Source organism: Bacillus rossius, chromosome 3 (assembly GCF_032445375.1).
Source record: "Bacillus rossius redtenbacheri isolate Brsri chromosome 3, Brsri_v3, whole genome shotgun sequence".
Classification (NCBI taxonomy): Eukaryota; Metazoa; Arthropoda; class Insecta; order Phasmatodea; family Bacillidae; genus Bacillus; species Bacillus rossius.
This window is the reverse complement of record NC_086332.1, coordinates 235,721-256,676: the sequence shown is the minus strand read 5'-3', so window position 1 is coordinate 256,676 and position 20,956 is coordinate 235,721. Positions and strand designations below refer to the sequence as shown.

The 20,956-nt window shown below is 46.4% G+C and overlaps 1 protein-coding gene across 5 annotated transcripts in view; it reads right to left on the bottom strand.

The window, feature by feature from the left end:
• The window catches only part of LOC134530037 (ras-related protein Rab-37-like), a 76,026-nt gene that overhangs the window by 34,710 nt on the left and 20,360 nt on the right, over positions 1-20,956 (bottom strand). For all 5 annotated transcript variants that reach the window (XM_063364566.1, XM_063364565.1, XM_063364568.1 and 2 more), the window contains one exon: positions 18,524-18,665. In XM_063364566.1, coding sequence (XP_063220636.1) covers positions 18,524-18,665 — 142 coding nt within the window. The remainder of the gene's footprint in view (positions 1-18,523; positions 18,666-20,956) is intronic.

Here is a 20,956-nt window from a genome sequence, read left to right as displayed (position 1 = left end):
TAGGTACTTAGCTCGACCCAGATGTCAGTAGAACCATATCTTATGGCACATCATAGCATGCAGTAACTTGCACACTCGTAGCATCGCCAGAGGAGTTCCTGCTGCTTTCCTCGTCAACTAGGTACTTAGTTCGACCCAGATGTCAGTAGAACCATACCTTATAACACCTTACAGCATGCAGTAACTTGCCCACTCGCTCACTACCCAGAGGAGTTACTGCTGCTTCCCTCGTCAACTAGGTACTTAGTTCGACCCAGATGTCAGTAGAACCATACCATATGGCACCTTATAGCATGCTGTAACTTGCACATTCGTAGCATCGCCAGAGGAGTTTCTGCTGCTTCCCTCGTTAACTAGGTACTTAGCTCGACCCAGATTTCAGTAGAACCATATCTTATGGCACATCATAGCATGCAGTAACTTGCACATTCGTAGCATCACCAGAGGAGTTTCTGCTGCTTCCCTCGTCAACTAGGTACTTCGCTCGACCCAGATGTCAGTAGAACCATACCATATGGCTCCTTATAGCATGCTGTAACTTGCACATTCGTAGCATCGCCAGAGGAGTTTCTGCTGCTTCCCTCGTCAACTAGGTACTTAGCTCGACCCAGATGTCAGTAGAACCATATCTTATAGCACATCATAGCATGCAGTAACTTGTACACTCGCTCACTCCCCAGAGGAGTTCTTGCTGCTTCCCTCGTCAGTTAGGTACTTCGCTCGACCCAGATGTCAGTAGAACCATACCATATGGCACCTTATAGCATGCTGTAACTTGCACATCCGTAGCATCGCCAGAGGAGTTTCTGCTGCTTCCCTCGTCAACTAGGTACTTCGCTCGACCCAGATGTCAGTAGGACCATACCTTATGGCACCTTACAGCATGCAGTAACTTGTACACTCACTCACTCCCCAGAGTAGTTCTTGCTGCTTCCCTCGTCAGTTAGGTACTTAGCTCTACCCAGATGTCAGTAGAACCATACCATATGGCACTTTATAGCATTCTGTAACTTGCACATTCGTAGCATCGCCAGAGGAGTTTCTGCTGCTTCCCTCGTCAGTTAGGTACTTAGCTAGACCCAGATGTCAGTAGAACCATACCTTATAACACCTTACAGCATTCAGTAACTTGCACACTCGCTCACTACCCAGAGGAGTTACTGCTGCTTCTCTCGTCAACTAGGTACTTAGCTAGACCCAGATGTCAGTAGAACCATACCATATGGCACCTTATAGCATGCTGTAACTTGCACATTCGTAGCATCGCCAGAGGAGTTTCTGCTGCTTCCGTCGTCAACTAGGTACTTAGTTCGACCCAGATGTCAGTAGAACCATATCTTATGGCACAACCAAGCATGCAGTAACTTGCACACTCGTAGCATCGCCAGAGGAGTTCCTGCTGCTTTCCTCGTCAACTAGGTACTTAGTTCGACCCAGATGTCAGTAGAACCATACCTTATGGCACCTTACAGCATGCAGTAACTTGTACAATCGCTCACTCCCCAGAGGAGTTCTTGCTGCTTCCCTCGTCAGTTAGGTACTTTGCTCTACCTAGATGTCAGTAGAACCATACCATATGGCTCCTTATAGCATGCTGTAACTTGCACATTCGTAGCATCGCCAGAGGAGTTTCTGCTGCTTCCCTCGTCAACTAGGTACTTAGCTCGACCCAGATGTCAGTAGAACCATATCTTATAGCACATCATAGCATGCAGTAACTTGTACACTCGCACACTCCCCAGAGGAGTTCTTGCTGCTTCCCTCGTCAGTTAGGTACTTCGCTCGACCCAGATGTCAGTAGAACCATACCATATGGCACCTTATAGCATGCTGTAACTTGCACATTCGTAGCATCGCCAGAGGAGTTTCTGCTGCTTCCCTCGTCAACTAGGTACTTCGCTCGACCCAGATGTCAGTAGGACCATACCTTATGGCACCTTACAGCATGCAGTAACTTGTACACTCGCTCACTCCCCAGAGGAGTTCTTGCTGCTTCCCTCGTCAGTTAGGTACTTAGCTCTACCCAGATGTCAGTAGAACCATACCATATGGCACTTTATAGCATTCTGTAACTTGCACATTCGTAGCATCGCCAGAGGAGTTTCTGCTGCTTCCCTCGTCAGTTAGGTACTTAGCTAGACCCAGATGTCAGTAGAACCATACCTTATAACACCTTACAGCATGCAGTAACTAGCACACTCGCTCACTACCCAGAGGAGTTACTGCTGCTTCCCTCGTCAACTAGGTACTTAGCTAGACCCAGATGTCAGTAGAACCATACCATATGGCACCTTATAGCATGCTGTAACTTGCACATTCGCTCACTCCCCAGAGGAGTTACTGCTGCTTCCCTCGTCAACTAGGTACTTAGTTCGACCCAGATGTCAGTAGAACCATACCTTATGGCACCTTACAGCATGCAGTAACTTGCCCACTCGCTCACTACCCAGAGGAGTTACTGCTGCTTCCCTCGTCAACTAGGTACTTAGTTCGACCCAGATGTCAGTAGAACCATACCTTATGGCACCTTACAGCATGCAGTAACTTGCCCACTCGCTCACTACCCAGAGGAGTTACTGCTGCTTCCCTCGTCAACTAGGTACTTAGTTCGACCCAGATGTCAGTAGAACCATACCTTATGGCACCTTACAGCATGCAGTAACTTGCCCACTCGCTCACTACCCAGAGGAGTTACTGCTGCTTCCCTCGTCAACTAGGTACTTAGTTCGACCCAGATGTCAGTAGAACCATACCTTATGGCACCTTACAGCATGCGGTTACTTGCCCACTCGCTCACTACCCAGAGGAGTTACTGCTGCTTCCCTCGTCAACTAGGTACTTAGTTCGACCCAGATGTCAGTAGAACCATACCTTATGGCACCTTACAGCATGCAGTAACTTGCCCACTCGCTCACTCCCCAGAGGAGTTCTTCCTGCTTCCCTCGTCAGTTAGGTACTTAGCTAGACCCAGATGTCAGTAGAACCATACCTTATAACACCTTACAGCATGCAATAACTTGCCCACTCGCTCACTACCCAGAGGAGTTACTGCTGCTTCCCTCGTCAACTAGGTACTTAGCTCTACCCAGATGTCAGTAGAACCATACCTTATGGCACCTTACAGCATGCAGTAACTTGCCCACTCGCTCACTCCCCAGAGGAGTTCTTGCTGCTTCCCTCGTCAGTTAGGTACTTAGCTAGACCCAGATGTCAGTAGAACCATACTATATAACACCTTACAAAATGCAGTAACTTGCCCACTCGCTCACTACCCAGAGGAGTTACTGCTGCTTCCCTCGTCAACTATGTACTTAGCTCTACCCAGATGTCAGTAGAACCATACCTTATAACACCTTACAGCATGCAGTAAATTGCCCACTCGCTCACTACCCAGAGGAGTTACTGCTGCTTCCCTCGTCAACTAGGTACTTAGCTAGACCCAGATGTCAGTAGAACCATACCAAATGGCACCTTATAGCATGCTGTAACTTGCACATTCGTAGCATCGCCAGAGGAGTTTCTGCTGCTTCCCTCGTCAACTAGGTACTTAGCTAGACCCAGATGTCAGTAGAACCATACCTTATAACACCTTACAGCATGCAGTAACTTGCCCACTCGCTCACTAACCAGAGGAGTTCTTGCTGCTTCCCTCGTCAGTTAGGTACTTAGCTAGACCCAGATGTCAGTAGAACCATACCTTATAACACCTTACAGCATGCAGTAACTTGCCCACTCGCTCACTACCCAGAGGAGTTCTTGCTGCTTCCCTCGTCAGTTAGGTACTTAGCTAGACCCAGATGTGAGTAGAACCATACCTTATAACACCTTACAGCATGCAGTAACTTGCCCACTCGCTCACTACCCAGAGGAGTTACTGCTGCTTCCCTCGTCAACTAGGTACTTAGCTAGACCCAGATGTCAGTAGAACCATACCATATGGCACCTTATAGCATGCTGTAACTTGCACATTCGTAGCATCGCCAGAGGAGTTTCTGCTGCTTCCCTCGTCAACTAGGTACTTAGCTCTACCCAGATGTCAGTAGAACCATATGTTATGGCACATCATAGCATGCAGTATCTTGCACACTCGTAGCATCGCCAGAGGAGTTTCTGCTGCTTCCCTCGTCAACTAGGTACTTAGTTCGACCCAGATGTCAGTAGAACCATACCTTATGGCACCTTACAGCATGCAGTAACTTGTACACTCGCTCACTCCCCAGAGGAGTTCTTGCTGCTTCCCTCGTCAACTAGGTACTTAGCTAGACCCAGATGTCAGTAGAACCATACCTTATAACACCTTACAGCATGCAGTAACTTGCCCACTCGCTCACTACCCAGAGGAGTTACTGCTGCTTCTCTCGTCAACTAGGTACTTAGCTCTACCCAGATGTCAGTAGAACCATACCTTATGGCATCTTACAGCATGCAGTAACTTGCCCACTCGCTCACTCCCCAGAGGAGTTCTTGCTGCTTCCCTCGTCAGTTAGGTACTTAGCTAGACCCAGATGTCAGTAGAACCATACCTTATAACACCTTACAGCATGCAGTAACTTGCCCACTCGCTCACTACCCAGAGGAGTTACTGCTGCTTCCCTCGTCAACTATGTACTTAGCTCTACCCAGATGTCAGTAGAACCATACCTTATAACACCTTACAGCATGCAGTAACTTGCCCTCTCGCTCACTACCCAGAGGAGTTACTTCTGCTTTCCTCGTCAACTAGGTACTTAGCTAGACCCAGATGTCAGTAGAACCATACCATATGGCACCTTATAGCATGCTGTAACTTGCACATTCGTAGCATCGCCAGAGGAGTTTCTGCTGCTTCCCTCGTCAACTAGGTACTTAGTTCGACCCAGATGTCAGTAGAACCATATCTTATGGCACCTTACAGCATGCAGTAACTTGTACACTCGCTCACTCCCCAGAGGAGTTCTTGCTGCTTCCCTCGTCAGTTAGGTACTTAGCTAGACCCAGATGTCAGTAGAACCATACCTTATAACACCTTACAGCATGCAGTAACTTGCCCACTCGCTCACTACCCAAAGGAGTTACTGCTGCTTCCCTAGTCAACTAGGTACTTAGCTAGACCCAGATGTCAGTAGAACCATACCTTATAACACCTTACAGCATGCAGTAACTTGCCCACTCGCTCACTACCCAGAGGAGTTCTTGCTGCTTCCCTCGTCAGTTAGGTACTTAGTTAGACCCAGATGTCAGTAGAACCATACCTTATAACACCTTACAGCATGCAGTAACTTGCCCACTCGCTCACTACCCAGAGGAGTTACTGCTGCTTCCCTCGTCAACTAGGTACTTAGCTAGACCCAGATGTCAGTAGAAACATACCATATGGCACCTTATAGCATGCTGTAACTTGCACATTCGTAGCATCGCCAGAGGAGTTTCTGCTGCTTCCCTCGTCAACTAGGTACTTAGCTCGACCCAGATGTCAGTAGAACCATATCTTATGGCACATCATAGCATGCAGTATCTTGCACACTCGTAGCATCGCCAGAGGAGTTTCTGCTGCTTCCCTCGTCAACTAGGTACTTAGTTCGACCCAGATGTCAGTAGAACCATACCTTATGGCACCTTACAGCATGTAGTAACTTGTACACTCGCTCACTCCCCAGAGGAGTTCTTGCTGCTTCCCTCGTCAACTAGGTACTTAGCTAGACCCAGATGTCAGTAGAACCATACCTTATGGCACCTTGTAGCATGCAGTAACTTGTACACTCGCTCACTCCCCAGAGGAGTTCTTGCTGCTTCCCTCGTCAGTTAGGTACTTAGCTAGACCCAGATGTCAGTAGAACCATACCTTATAACACCTTACAGCATGCAGTAACTTGCCCACTCGCTCACTACCCAGAGGAGATACTGCTGCTTCCCTCGTCAACTAGGTACTTAGCTCTACCCAGATGTCAGTAGAACCATACCTTATGGCACCTTACAGCATGCAGTAACTTGCCCTCTCGCTCACTACCCAGAGGAGTTACTGCTGCTTCCCTCGTCAACTAGGTACTTAGCTCTACCCAGATGTCAGTAGAACCATACCTTATGGCACCTTACAGCATGCAGTAACTTGCCCTCTCGCTCACTACCCAGAGGAGTTACTTCTGCTTTCCTCGTCAACTAGGTACTTAGCTAGACCCAGATGTCAGTAGAACCATACCATATGGCACCTTATAGCATGCTGTAACTTGCACATTCGTAGCATCGCCAGAGGAGTTTCTGCTGCTTCCCTCGTCAACTAGGTACTTAGTTCGACCCAGATGTCAGTAGAACCATATCTTATGGCACCTTACAGCATGCAGTAACTTGTACACTCGCTCACTCCCCAGAGGAGTTCTTGCTGCTTCCCTCGTCAGTTAGGTACTTAGCTCTACCCAGATGTCAGTAGAACCATACCATATGGCACCTTATAGCATGCTGTAACTTGCACATTCGTAGCATCGCCAGAGGAGTTTCTGCTGCTTCCCTCGTCAACTAGGTACTTAGTTCGACCCAGATGTCAGTAGAACCATATCTTATGGCACCTTACAGCATGCAGTAACTTGTACACTCGCTCACTCTCCAGAGGAGTTCTTGCTGCTTCCCTCGTCAGTTAGGTACTTAGCTAGACCCAGATGTCAGTAGAACCATTACTTATAACACCTTACAGCATGCAGTAACTTGCACACTCGCTTACTACCCAGAGGAGTTACTGCTGCTTCCCTCGTCAACTAGGTACTTAGCTAGACCCAGATGTCAGTAGAACCATACCATATGGCACCTTATAGCATGCTGTAACTTGCACATTCGTAGCATCGCCAGAGGAGTTACTGCTGCTTCCCTCGTCAACTAGGTACTTAGTTCGACCCAGATGTCAGTAGAACCATATCTTATGGCACCTTACAGCATGCAGTAACTTGTACACTCGCTCACTCCCCAGAGGAGTTCTTGCTGCTTCCCTCGTCAGTTAGGTACTAAGCTAGACCCAGATGTCAGTAGAACCATACCTTATAACACCTGACAGCAAGCAGTAACTTGCACACTCGCTCACTTCCCAGAGGAGTTACTGCTGCTTCCCTCGTCAACTAGGTACTTAGCTAGACCCAGATGTCAGTAGAACCATACCATATGGCACCTTATAGCATGCTGTAACTTGCACATTCGTAGCATCGCCAGAGGAGTTTCTGCTGCTTCCCTCGTCAACTAGGTACTTAGCTCGACCCAGATGTCAGTAGAACCATATCTTATGGCACATCATAGCATGCAGTAACTTGTACACTCGCTCACTCCCCAGAGGAGTTCTTGCTGCTTCCCTCGTCAGTTAGGTACTTAGCTCTACCCAGATGTCAGTAGAACCATACCATATGGCACCTTATAGCATTCTGTAACTTGCACATTCGTAGCATCGCCAGAGGAGTTTCTGCTGCTTCCCTCGTCAACTAGGTACTTCGCTCGACCCAGATGTCAGTAGAACCATATCTTATGGCACATCATAGCATGCTGTAACTTGCACATTCGTAGCATCGCCAGAGGAGTTTCTGCTGCTTCCCTCGTCAACTAGGTACTTAGCTCGACCCAGATGTCAGTAGAACCATATCTTATGGCACATCATAGCATGCAGTAACTTGCACATTCGTAGCATCGCCAGAGGAGTTTCTGCTGCTTCCCTCGTCAACTAGGTACTTCGCTCGACCCAGATGTCAGTAGAACCATATCTTATGGCACATCATAGCATGCTGTAACTTGCACATTCGTAGCATCGCCAGAGGAGTGTCTGCTGCTTCCCTCGTCAACTAGGTACTTAGCTCGACCCAGATGTCAGTAGAACCATATCTTATGGCACATCATAGCATGCAGTAACTTGCCCACTCGCTCACTAACCAGAGGAGTTCTTGCTGCTTCCCTCGTCAGTTAGGTACTTAGCTAGACCCAGATGTCAGTAGAACCATACCTTATAACACCTTACAGCATGCAGTAACTTGCCCACTCGCTCACTACCCAGAGGAGTTCTTGCTGCTTCCCTCGTCAGTTAGGTACTTAGCTAGACCCAGATGTGAGTAGAACCATACCTTATAACACCTTACAGCATGCAGTAACTTGCCCACTCGCTCACTACCCAGAGGAGTTACTGCTGCTTCCCTCGTCAACTAGGTACTTAGCTAGACCCAGATGTCAGTAGAACCATACCATATGGCACCTTATAGCATGCTGTAACTTGCACATTCGTAGCATCGCCAGAGGAGTTTCTGCTGCTTCCCTCGTCAACTAGGTACTTAGCTCTACCCAGATGTCAGTAGAACCATATGTTATGGCACATCATAGCATGCAGTATCTTGCACACTCGTAGCATCGCCAGAGGAGTTTCTGCTGCTTCCCTCGTCAACTAGGTACTTAGTTCGACCCAGATGTCAGTAGAACCATACCTTATGGCACCTTACAGCATGCAGTAACTTGTACACTCGCTCACTCCCCAGAGGAGTTCTTGCTGCTTCCCTCGTCAACTAGGTACTTAGCTAGACCCAGATGTCAGTAGAACCATACCTTATAACACCTTACAGCATGCAGTAACTTGCCCACTCGCTCACTACCCAGAGGAGTTACTGCTGCTTCTCTCGTCAACTAGGTACTTAGCTCTACCCAGATGTCAGTAGAACCATACCTTATGGCATCTTACAGCATGCAGTAACTTGCCCACTCGCTCACTCCCCAGAGGAGTTCTTGCTGCTTCCCTCGTCAGTTAGGTACTTAGCTAGACCCAGATGTCAGTAGAACCATACCTTATAACACCTTACAGCATGCAGTAACTTGCCCACTCGCTCACTACCCAGAGGAGTTACTGCTGCTTCCCTCGTCAACTATGTACTTAGCTCTACCCAGATGTCAGTAGAACCATACCTTATAACACCTTACAGCATGCAGTAACTTGCCCTCTCGCTCACTACCCAGAGGAGTTACTTCTGCTTTCCTCGTCAACTAGGTACTTAGCTAGACCCAGATGTCAGTAGAACCATACCATATGGCACCTTATAGCATGCTGTAACTTGCACATTCGTAGCATCGCCAGAGGAGTTTCTGCTGCTTCCCTCGTCAACTAGGTACTTAGTTCGACCCAGATGTCAGTAGAACCATATCTTATGGCACCTTACAGCATGCAGTAACTTGTACACTCGCTCACTCCCCAGAGGAGTTCTTGCTGCTTCCCTCGTCAGTTAGGTACTTAGCTAGACCCAGATGTCAGTAGAACCATACCTTATAACACCTTACAGCATGCAGTAACTTGCCCACTCGCTCACTACCCAGAGGAGTTACTGCTGCTTCCCTAGTCAACTAGGTACTTAGCTAGACCCAGATGTCAGTAGAACCATACCTTATAACACCTTACAGCATGCAGTAACTTGCCCACTCGCTCACTACCCAGAGGAGTTCTTGCTGCTTCCCTCGTCAGTTAGGTACTTAGTTAGACCCAGATGTCAGTAGAACCATACCTTATAACACCTTACAGCATGCAGTAACTTGCCCACTCGCTCACTACCCAGAGGAGTTACTGCTGCTTCCCTCGTCAACTAGGTACTTAGCTAGACCCAGATGTCAGTAGAAACATACCATATGGCACCTTATAGCATGCTGTAACTTGCACATTCGTAGCATCGCCAGAGGAGTTTCTGCTGCTTCCCTCGTCAACTAGGTACTTAGCTCGACCCAGATGTCAGTAGAACCATATCTTATGGCACATCATAGCATGCAGTATCTTGCACACTCGTAGCATCGCCAGAGGAGTTTCTGCTGCTTCCCTCGTCAACTAGGTACTTAGTTCGACCCAGATGTCAGTAGAACCATACCTTATGGCACCTTACAGCATGCAGTAACTTGTACACTCGCTCACTCCCCAGAGGAGTTCTTGCTGCTTCCCTCGTCAACTAGGTACTTAGCTAGACCCAGATGTCAGTAGAACCATACCTTATGGCACCTTGTAGCATGCAGTAACTTGTACACTCGCTCACTCCCCAGAGGAGTTCTTGCTGCTTCCCTCGTCAGTTAGGTACTTAGCTAGACCCAGATGTCAGTAGAACCATACCTTATAACACCTTACAGCATGCAGTAACTTGCCCACTCGCTCACTACCCAGAGGAGATACTGCTGCTTCCCTCGTCAACTAGGTACTTAGCTCTACCCAGATGTCAGTAGAACCATACCTTATGGCACCTTACAGCATGCAGTAACTTGCCCTCTCGCTCACTACCCAGAGGAGTTACTGCTGCTTCCCTCGTCAACTAGGTACTTAGCTCTACCCAGATGTCAGTAGAACCATACCTTATGGCACCTTACAGCATGCAGTAACTTGCCCTCTCGCTCACTACCCAGAGGAGTTACTTCTGCTTTCCTCGTCAACTAGGTACTTAGCTAGACCCAGATGTCAGTAGAACCATACCATATGGCACCTTATAGCATGCTGTAACTTGCACATTCGTAGCATCGCCAGAGGAGTTTCTGCTGCTTCCCTCGTCAACTAGGTACTTAGTTCGACCCAGATGTCAGTAGAACCATATCTTATGGCACCTTACAGCATGCAGTAACTTGTACACTCGCTCACTCCCCAGAGGAGTTCTTGCTGCTTCCCTCGTCAGTTAGGTACTTAGCTCTACCCAGATGTCAGTAGAACCATACCATATGGCACCTTATAGCATGCTGTAACTTGCACATTCGTAGCATCGCCAGAGGAGTTTCTGCTGCTTCCCTCGTCAACTAGGTACTTAGTTCGACCCAGATGTCAGTAGAACCATATCTTATGGCACCTTACAGCATGCAGTAACTTGTACACTCGCTCACTCTCCAGAGGAGTTCTTGCTGCTTCCCTCGTCAGTTAGGTACTTAGCTAGACCCAGATGTCAGTAGAACCATTACTTATAACACCTTACAGCATGCAGTAACTTGCACACTCGCTTACTACCCAGAGGAGTTACTGCTGCTTCCCTCGTCAACTAGGTACTTAGCTAGACCCAGATGTCAGTAGAACCATACCATATGGCACCTTATAGCATGCTGTAACTTGCATATTCGTAGCATCGCCAGAGGAGTTACTGCTGCTTCCCTCGTCAACTAGGTACTTAGTTCGACCCAGATGTCAGTAGAACCATATCTTATGGCACCTTACAGCATGCAGTAACTTGTACACTCGCTCACTCCCCAGAGGAGTTCTTGCTGCTTCCCTCGTCAGTTAGGTACTAAGCTAGACCCAGATGTCAGTAGAACCATACCTTATAACACCTGACAGCAAGCAGTAACTTGCACACTCGCTCACTTCCCAGAGGAGTTACTGCTGCTTCCCTCGTCAACTAGGTACTTAGCTAGACCCAGATGTCAGTAGAACCATACCATATGGCACCTTATAGCATGCTGTAACTTGCACATTCGTAGCATCGCCAGAGGAGTTTCTGCTGCTTCCCTCGTCAACTAGGTACTTAGCTCGACCCAGATGTCAGTAGAACCATATCTTATGGCACATCATAGCATGCAGTAACTTGTACACTCGCTCACTCCCCAGAGGAGTTCTTGCTGCTTCCCTCGTCAGTTAGGTACTTAGCTCTACCCAGATGTCAGTAGAACCATACCATATGGCACCTTATAGCATTCTGTAACTTGCACATTCGTAGCATCGCCAGAGGAGTTTCTGCTGCTTCCCTCGTCAACTAGGTACTTCGCTCGACCCAGATGTCAGTAGAACCATATCTTATGGCACATCATAGCATGCTGTAACTTGCACATTCGTAGCATCGCCAGAGGAGTTTCTGCTGCTTCCCTCGTCAACTAGGTACTTAGCTCGACCCAGATGTCAGTAGAACCATATCTTATGGCACATCATAGCATGCAGTAACTTGCACATTCGTAGCATCGCCAGAGGAGTTTCTGCTGCTTCCCTCGTCAACTAGGTACTTCGCTCGACCCAGATGTCAGTAGAACCATATCTTATGGCACATCATAGCATGCTGTAACTTGCACATTCGTAGCATCGCCAGAGGAGTGTCTGCTGCTTCCCTCGTCAACTAGGTACTTAGCTCGACCCAGATGTCAGTAGAACCATATCTTATGGCACATCATAGCATGCAGTAACTTGCACATTCGTAGCATCGCCAGAGGAGTTTCTGCTGCTTCCCTCGTCAACTAGGTACTTAGTTCGACCCAGATGTCAGTAGAACCATATCTTATGGCACATCATAGCATGCAGTAACTTGCACATTCGTAGCATCGCCAGAGGAGTTTCTGCTGCTTCCCTCGTCAACTAGGTACTTAGCTCGACCCAGATGTCAGTAGAACCATATCTTATGGCACATCATAGCATGCAGTAACTTGCACACTCGTAGCATCGCCAGAGGAGTTTCTGCTGCTTTCCTCGTCAACTAGGTACTTAGTTCGACCCAGATGTCAGTAGAACCATACCTTATAACACCTTACATCATGCAGTAACTTGCCCACTCGCTCACTACCCAGAGGAGTTACTGCTGCTTCCCTCGTCAACTAGGTACTTAGTTCGACCCAGATGTCAGTAGAACCATACCATATGGCACCTTATAGCATGCTGTAACTTGCACATTCGTAGCATCGCCAGAGGAGTTTCTGCTGCTTCCCTCGTCAACTAGGTACTTAGCTCGACCCAGATGTCAGTAGAACCATATCTTATGGCACATCATAGCATGCAGTAACTTGCACATTCGTAGCATCACCAGAGGAGTTTCTGCTGCTTCCCTCGTCAACTAGGTACTTCGCTCGACCCAGATGTCAGTAGAACCATACCATATGGCTCCTTATAGCATGCTGTAACTTGCACATTCGTAGCATCGCCAGAGGAGTTTCTGCTGCTTCCCTCGTCAACTAGGTACTTAGCTCGACCCAGATGTCAGTAGAACCATATCTTATAGCACATCATAGCATGCAGTAACTTGTACACTCGCTCACTCCCCAGAGGAGTTCTTGCTGCTTCCCTCGTCAGTTAGGTACTTCGCTCGACCCAGATGTCAGTAGAACCATACCATATGGCACCTTATAGCATGCTGTAACTTGCACATTCGTAGCATCGCCAGAGGAGTTTCTGCTGCTTCCCTCGTCAACTAGGTACTTCGCTCGACCCAGATGTCAGTAGGACCATACCTTATGGCACCTTACAGCATGCAGTAACTTGTACACTCGCTCACTCCCCAGAGGAGTTCTTGCTGCTTCCCTCGTCAGTTAGGTACTTAGCTCTACCCAGATGTCAGTAGAACCATACCATATGGCACTTTATAGCATTCTGTAACTAGCACATTCGTAGCATCGCCAGAGGAGTTTCTGCTGCTTCCCTCGTCAGTTAGGTACTTAGCTAGACCCAGATGTCAGTAGAACCATAACTTATAACACCTTACAGCATGCTTTAACTTGCACACTCGCTCACTACCCAGAGGAGTTACTGCTGCTTCCCTCGTCAACTAGGTACTTAGCTAGACCCAGATGTCAGTAGAACCATACCATATGGCACCTTATAGCATGCTGTAACTTGCACATTCGTAGCATCGCCAGAGGAGTTTCTGCTGCTTCCGTCGTCAACTAGGTACTTAGTTCGACCCAGATGTCAGTAGAACCATATCTTATGGCACATCATAGCATGCAGTAACTTGCACACTCGTAGCATCGCCAGAGGAGTTCCTGCTGCTTTCCTCGTCAACTAGGTACTTAGTTCGACCCAGATGTCAGTAGAACCATACCTTATGGCACCTTACAGCATGCAGTAACTTGTACACTCGCTCACTCCCCAGAGGAGTTCTTGCTGCTTCCCTCGTCAGTTAGGTACTTTGCTCTACCTAGATGTCAGTAGAACCATACCATATGGCACCTTATAGCATTCTGTAACTTGCACATTCGTAGCATCGCCAGAGGAGTTTCTGCTGCTTCCCTCGTCAACTAGGTACTTCGCTCGACCCAGATGTCAGTAGAACCATATCTCTTGGCACATCATAGCATGCAGTAACTTGTACACTCGCTCACTACCCAGAGGAGTTACTGCTGCTTTTCTCGTCAACTAGGTACTTAGCTAGACCCAGATGTCAGTAGAACCATACCATATGGCACCTTATAGCATGCTGTAACTTGCACATTCGTAGCATCGCCAGAGGTGTTTCTGCTGCTTCCCTCGTCAACTAGGTACTTAGTTCGACCCAGATGTCAGTAGAACCATACCTTATGGCACCTTACATAATGCAGTAACTTGTACACTCGCTCACTCCCCAGAGGAGTTCTTGCTGCTTCCCTCGTCAGTTAGGTACTTAGCTCTACCCAGATGTCAGTAGGACCATACCTTATAACACCTTACAGCATGCAGTAACTTGCCCACTCGCTCACTACCCAGAGGAGTTACTGCTGCTTCCCTCGTCAACTAGGTACTTAGCTAGACCCAGATGTCAGTAGAACCATACCATATGGCACCTTATAGCATGCTGTAACTTGCACATTCGTAGCATCGCCAGAGGAGTTTCTGCTGCTTCCCTCGTCAACTAGGTACTTCGCTTGACCCAGATGTCAGTAGAACCATATCTTATGGCACATCATAGCATGCAGTAACTTGCACACTCGTAGCATCGCCAGAGGAGTTCCTTCTGCTTTCCTCGTCAACTAGGTACTTAGTTCGACCCAGATGTCAGTAGAACCATACCTTATGGCACCTTACAGCATGCAGTAACTTGTACACTCGCTCACTCCCCAGAGGAGTTCTTGCTGCTTCCCTCGTCAGTTAGGTACTTTGCTCTACCTAGATGTCAGTAGAACCATACCATATGGCACCTTATAGCATTCTGTAACTTGCACATTCGTAGCATCGCCAGAGGAGTTTCTGCTGCTTCCCTCGTCAACTAGGTACTTCGCTCGACCCAGATGTCAGTAGAACCATATCTCTTGGCACATCATAGCATGCAGTAACTTGTACACTCGCTCACTACCCAGAGGAGTTACTGCTGCTTTTCTCGTCAACTAGGTACTTAGCTAGACCCAGATGTCAGTAGAACCATACCATATGGCACCTTATAGCATGCTGTAACTTGCACATTCGTAGCATCGCCAGAGGTGTTTCTGCTGCTTCCCTCGTCAACTAGGTACTTAGTTCGACCCAGATGTCAGTAGAACCATACCTTATGGCACCTTACAGCATGCAGTAACTTGTACACTCGCTCACTCCCCAGAGGAGTTCTTGCTGCTTCCCTCGTCAGTTAGGTACTTAGCTCTACCCAGATGTCAGTAGGACCATACCTTATAACACCTTACAGCATGCAGTAACTTGCCCACTCGCTCACTACCCAGAGGAGTTACTGCTGCTTCCCTCGTCAACTAGGTACTTAGCTAGACCCAGATGTCAGTAGAACCATACCATATGGCACCTTATAGCATGCTGTAACTTGCACATTCGTAGCATCGCCAGAGGAGTTTCTGCTGCTTCCCTCGTCAACTAGGTACTTCGCTTGACCCAGATGTCAGTAGAACCATATCTTATGGCACATCATAGCATGCAGTAACTTGCACACTCGTAGCATCGCCAGAGGAGTTCCTTCTGCTTTCCTCGTCAACTAGGTACTTACCTCGACCCAGATGTCAGTAGAACCATAGATTATTGCATCTTACAGCATGCAGTAACTTGCATACTCTTAGCGTCGCCAGAGGAGTCCCTGCTGCTTCCCTCGTCAACTAGGTACTTAGTTCGACCCTGATGTCAGTAGAACCATACCTTATGGCACATTATAGCAAGCAGTAACTTGCACACTCGCCCACTCCCTAGAGGAATTTCTGCTGCTTCCCTCGTCAACTAGGTACTTAGTTCGACCCAGATGTCAGTAGAACCATACCTTATGGCACCTTATAGCATGCAGTAACTTGAACACTCGTAGCGTCGCTAGAGGAGTTCCTGATGCTTATAAAATTACGAAGCCAGTGATAAGGAGGATAGTTGAGTTCAGACTATCTATAATTACATTTTGTGACATACATGGTTGTTAAAACCACCTGACCTGTTAGTGTAAAGGAGCTACACTTGTTACTAGACAAACTCCCTCATTTGTATCATGAACCTATATAGAGTGAAGTTTGAACTAAATGTGTGTATACTTAGCCTAGTGTAAGCGCTCTCACATAGTTTAAGGGCAATTGAGGGGTTTAGTAGTCTAAAGCGAACATGCCACGTCACGTCGGGTGCCGGGTCGTTCCCAGCAGGCAATCCACCAGCCAGCACAGCACTGCACTACCGAGCAGACCACGTGTGGGACTGCGAGCCACTGAACTACCGAGCAGACCACGTGTGGGACTGCGAACCACTGCACTACCGAGCAGACCACGTGTGGGACTGCGAGCCACTGCACTACCGAGCAGACCACGTGTGGGACTGCGAGCCACTGCACTACCGAGCAGACCACGTGTGGGACTGCGAGCCACTGCACTACCGAGCAGACCACGTGTGGGACTGCGAGCCACTGCACTACCGAGCAGACCACGTGTGGGACTGCGAGCCACTGCACTACCGAGCAGACCACGTGTGGGACTGCGAGCCACTGCACTACCGAGCAGACCACGTGTGGGACTGCGAGCCACTGCACTACCGAGCAGACCACGTGTGGGACTGCGAGCCACTGCACTACCGAGCAGACCACGTGTGGGACTGCGAGCCACTGCACTACCGAGCAGACCACGTGTGGGACTGCGAGCCACTGCACTACCGAGCAAACCACGTGTGGGACTGCGAGCCACTGCACTACCGAGCAGACCACGTGTGGGACTGCAAGCAGGAGCACGACCATAGCCGGCGGGAGCGGGGAACGGGGAGGACGAACCCGCCGCACGTCTGCCCGGACTCTCACGAGGTCTCCCGAGGAACCAGCAGTCAGCTGCAGTCGGCGACCACTGTCCTGGTGGAGGCAGCTGAGCAGCGAAGACACCAGCGACAGCAACACGCCAATCAGGATGCGGCCAGGGAGGTGGTCGAGACAACTACGCTGCGAGTGCGAGTTGGAGTTGGAGTTGGAGTTTTCCAGTACGGATGATGGCGTCACACAATCCCGGAGCCAGGATTTGCTAGTTCGGAAACAGTCCAGAAAGGAAACTTCGGGTGGGGAGAAAGAACCAGCAGAACGACGCGACGGTGGATATTTAAAGCCGAGCACTAGAATAGTCTCCACCCACACAGCCACAGGGGTATAGTTGATACAATGCTAGATGGTTTCCCTTAACCAGTAATGGACTTGAAAATTCAATCGTTTATTTACGTGCATAGTGAATCAGTATGATTTTGTAAATAGAACAGTAGGGGCTCAATATTTGCAGTTTAATTAAAAGTCACTGTTGGTTAAGGCCTACCGGACTGTACATAATAAATTCCAGGCGCACTGCACGCTGTCATAGTTGTGAACGTTAACTTATGATCCAATTATATGTAATCGGTTTTATGAAATTTAATTTATGGTGGGCCAACTATATATTTATCACATGATAAATATCAAAATATAAGTGTTTAAACATAATGCCTGCCAGATGTGGAAACTGCCTAACAGTGAGTTGAAAACTGTGTCCATTTGAAACTTTTTATTTTGTTATGTATTTTCAAGAGGAATTATATGTATTATTTTCAGAAATAGTCTTTGTCATCGAGTGTCGTCGTTGAGTCAGTACTCCCAACGGTTCAAAACAAACTTCCAAAGTATTAGGCTCTGTATGCAATATATATAATTTAATTAGTATTTCTTAATATTGGGGTTAATTTTTTCCCAAAAAAGTTAGAGTTATTTGATAATGGACGAAAGTGTTTTAAAATTTTAACGGAATGTTATTTTTAATTTCTTAAAGTATATTTCTCTTAGAAAACAATTAAGTTTACATAGCCGCCAAGCGCAATCTGACTTGTCAGCCCCATCCAAAAATCTACGACTGCCAAATATCGAGACAACTGTCGTTCAGACATGGGGAAGCGGTCATGTTGCTAATCAAACAACTGCAACTTAGTTATAAAATACATGGTATTTTCATAAAGTCTGATTAATATCGTAACATTTTTGGGATTATTTAGAAGTGATTCCACACAATTGTGTTTTGCATTGTAATAGGTTACAATCATAATTATTTAACTCTAAACAAATACTGCACTAAGGCTGTGTGTGTGTGTGTGTGTTCCTATGAAATTTCACAAATATCTGTCATAAATGAAAATGTTAAAAACATATTCTAGGATCAAATTTAAATATAAACTGTACTAAAAACCAATTAAATAAAATAAATAAAATTCAAAAACCTTAACTAATAATCATGTGACCTAGCCATTAGGATTAAAATTTAAAAATATACAACTAATATTATTATTAGAAACCAAAAATAACTTTGAGAAGACAAAGGTTCTGCAATACTTCAAGTTTCAATACAACTATGGAACTTAGTATAGTTGTGTTGGGACTTTATGGTCGATAGTCTGAAGTTCAATGCAAGGGAGATTAGTAAAGGACTTTTAAAAGCAGTGTGAGTAGAGCAGTAGAGTCACCTGGCCACAGTCATGAAGGTCAGCTCCACGTTCATGCCGGTCTTGGCAGATGTCTCCATGAACGCAACATTGTACTCTCTGGCCAGTCTGTGGCCTTCATCCTGGTGCACTTCGCGCTCCGCCCCGGAGTCCGCCTTGTTGCCTGTGCACACAAATATGTACACATCAGCTGGTAGCCCGTACACAGTGTGGCCGGCAGGGCCACATTTTTACGTGTAATTTATTTTTGTTGCTGGTCTCTAGTTTTACATGGTTTTTTATTTCACGTATTTATACGCCTTTTTTAATTAATGTTAATTTTTCTGTAAATTTTTTTTAATTATATTTGTTTCTGTTAATTAGTAATACGCCGTTTGGTAGCTATCGATTATGAGTTTAAGAACATCGATTGTGTTTCACGTAAATACCACTTGGCGAGCGCCCGGCGGTTGGCTGATGACGTCAGATATTCGGCTTGCCGGGAGTGAAAATCAGCTGGGGCCGCGTGGAGTGTGTGGCGAGCGACCGTCGAGGACAGAGCCATGTGACGGCGCGGACTGGTGTGCCGGACGGCAACGGGCGACGAAGAGTATGGGGGTGGAGACTCCACGCTGGGTGACAGGGCAATGGTTTGCCCTGTGATACTGAACTTATCAAGGTAAAGAGAGGCCGCAATTTTGATTTTTACCCTCGTGGTGCTGCACTGGTTTTTGGCAAACCTAGTGAACTGTGTATTTTCCCATACTAAATTTTATTTGGACGGAACTTTTATTAGCCTGTTTGGTGAAGAGACCCATTCGTTTCACACGTTGTTCCAGTGTGAGATTTTTTAAAAAGGTCGCCCGTTTGCCTGTAGTTGTAATAAAAGTATAAGTTTGGAAGAAACGAACATTTTGCAATTTGTTTTTGAGACTTTGTCTTCGTAATTTGCATACTTAAAGTTGGCTTTAGCTAATATAATCAGTTTGTGCAGTATTATTAAAAGTATGCGATCTGTATTGGACTACATGCGCAGTCTGATGTTGGTTGGTGCGGCCATTCTACGTTTTTATGAAATCATTGGCAAGTTAATAAAGAAGTAAGACTTTGTTTGAAGTAGATGATAAATACTTCTGCGGTAACATAGTTATGTTACGTGAAGAGTTTTTGCTACATTTCCCTTAAAAATAAGATAATTTTTTTTTGATCATCGTTCACGCCTTTGTGAATTCGTACCTATGGCCCGGCGTGGCATTAGACTCTGGAGTTGGTAAGGAAGGTCAGGAAGCCAGCGCACGCCTAGGATATTAACTTTGTTTTTTTTGGCAAGTCTTTAGCAACGAACATCAGAAGAAAGACTCTGTTGATTGAGAGTTTAAGAACTTTATTTAAATAAATTTTTTGTACTTCAGTTTTATTATTGTAGAATTTTTATATATTTGTATTGATTGTCTTGTTTGATTTTTGGTATTAGGGCAGTCAGTAAATTTTGATATTTTATAGTGGCCACGCCTCACGCCCTTATATATTTTTATACTTGTTGTTATCAGTATTTATATTTTTACGATGTTTTGAAGGTTATTGTTAGTATCGCAAATGGGGATAAGATGCTGCCATTATTAACGTCAGCTTTTGTAACTAAGCTTGTATGGTTATGTATAGTAAATACTATTTTTGCAAATTTCTATTTTTTAATAACATACGTCCAAAGTCTTGCCTCTTGTTTGTTTAATGGTTACTCTGCTATTATATCCTTTGAAGTTTTTGGCCTGACCCCTGGGCAGTGGTGTGGGGAATTTATATTGTTTAGCTTTTTATGCCTGGTTTTAATATTTATTTTTTCCCTTCGCGCCCAGAGTGAGTCGGGGACGCAACCCCTCTTCCAATTAAGGAGGAAGAAGGGTTACAACCTGCGCCACTCTGCTGGGCAGAGACTTTGGACTTTTGCGATTTTGCTGACTTCTTTGATTTTTTTAATAATGGCAGTTTCTTGGATTTATAAACTTCCCAAAGAACAGGTTTACGCTAATTTGCAAGCAGCGGGAGTAGAGAGTGGTCTGGAGGATGACATTGATACCTTACGCAGTTTAACTAGTTGTAACCCTTCTTCCTCCTTAATTGGAAGAGGGCTTGCGTCCCCGACTCACTCTGGGCGCGAAGGGAAAAAATAAATATTAAAACCAGGCATAAAAAGCTAAACAATATAAATTCCCCACACCACTGCCCAGGGGCAGGCCAAAAACTTCAAAGGATATAATAGCAGAGTAACCATTAAACAAACAAGAGGCAAGACTTTGGACGTATGTTATTAAAAAATAGAAATTTGCAAAAATAGTATTTACTATACATAACCATACAAGCTTAGTTACAAAAGCTGACGTTAATAATGGCAGCATCTTATCCCCATTTGCGATACTAACAATAACCTTTAAAACATCGTAAAAATATAAATACTGATAACAACAAGTATAAAAA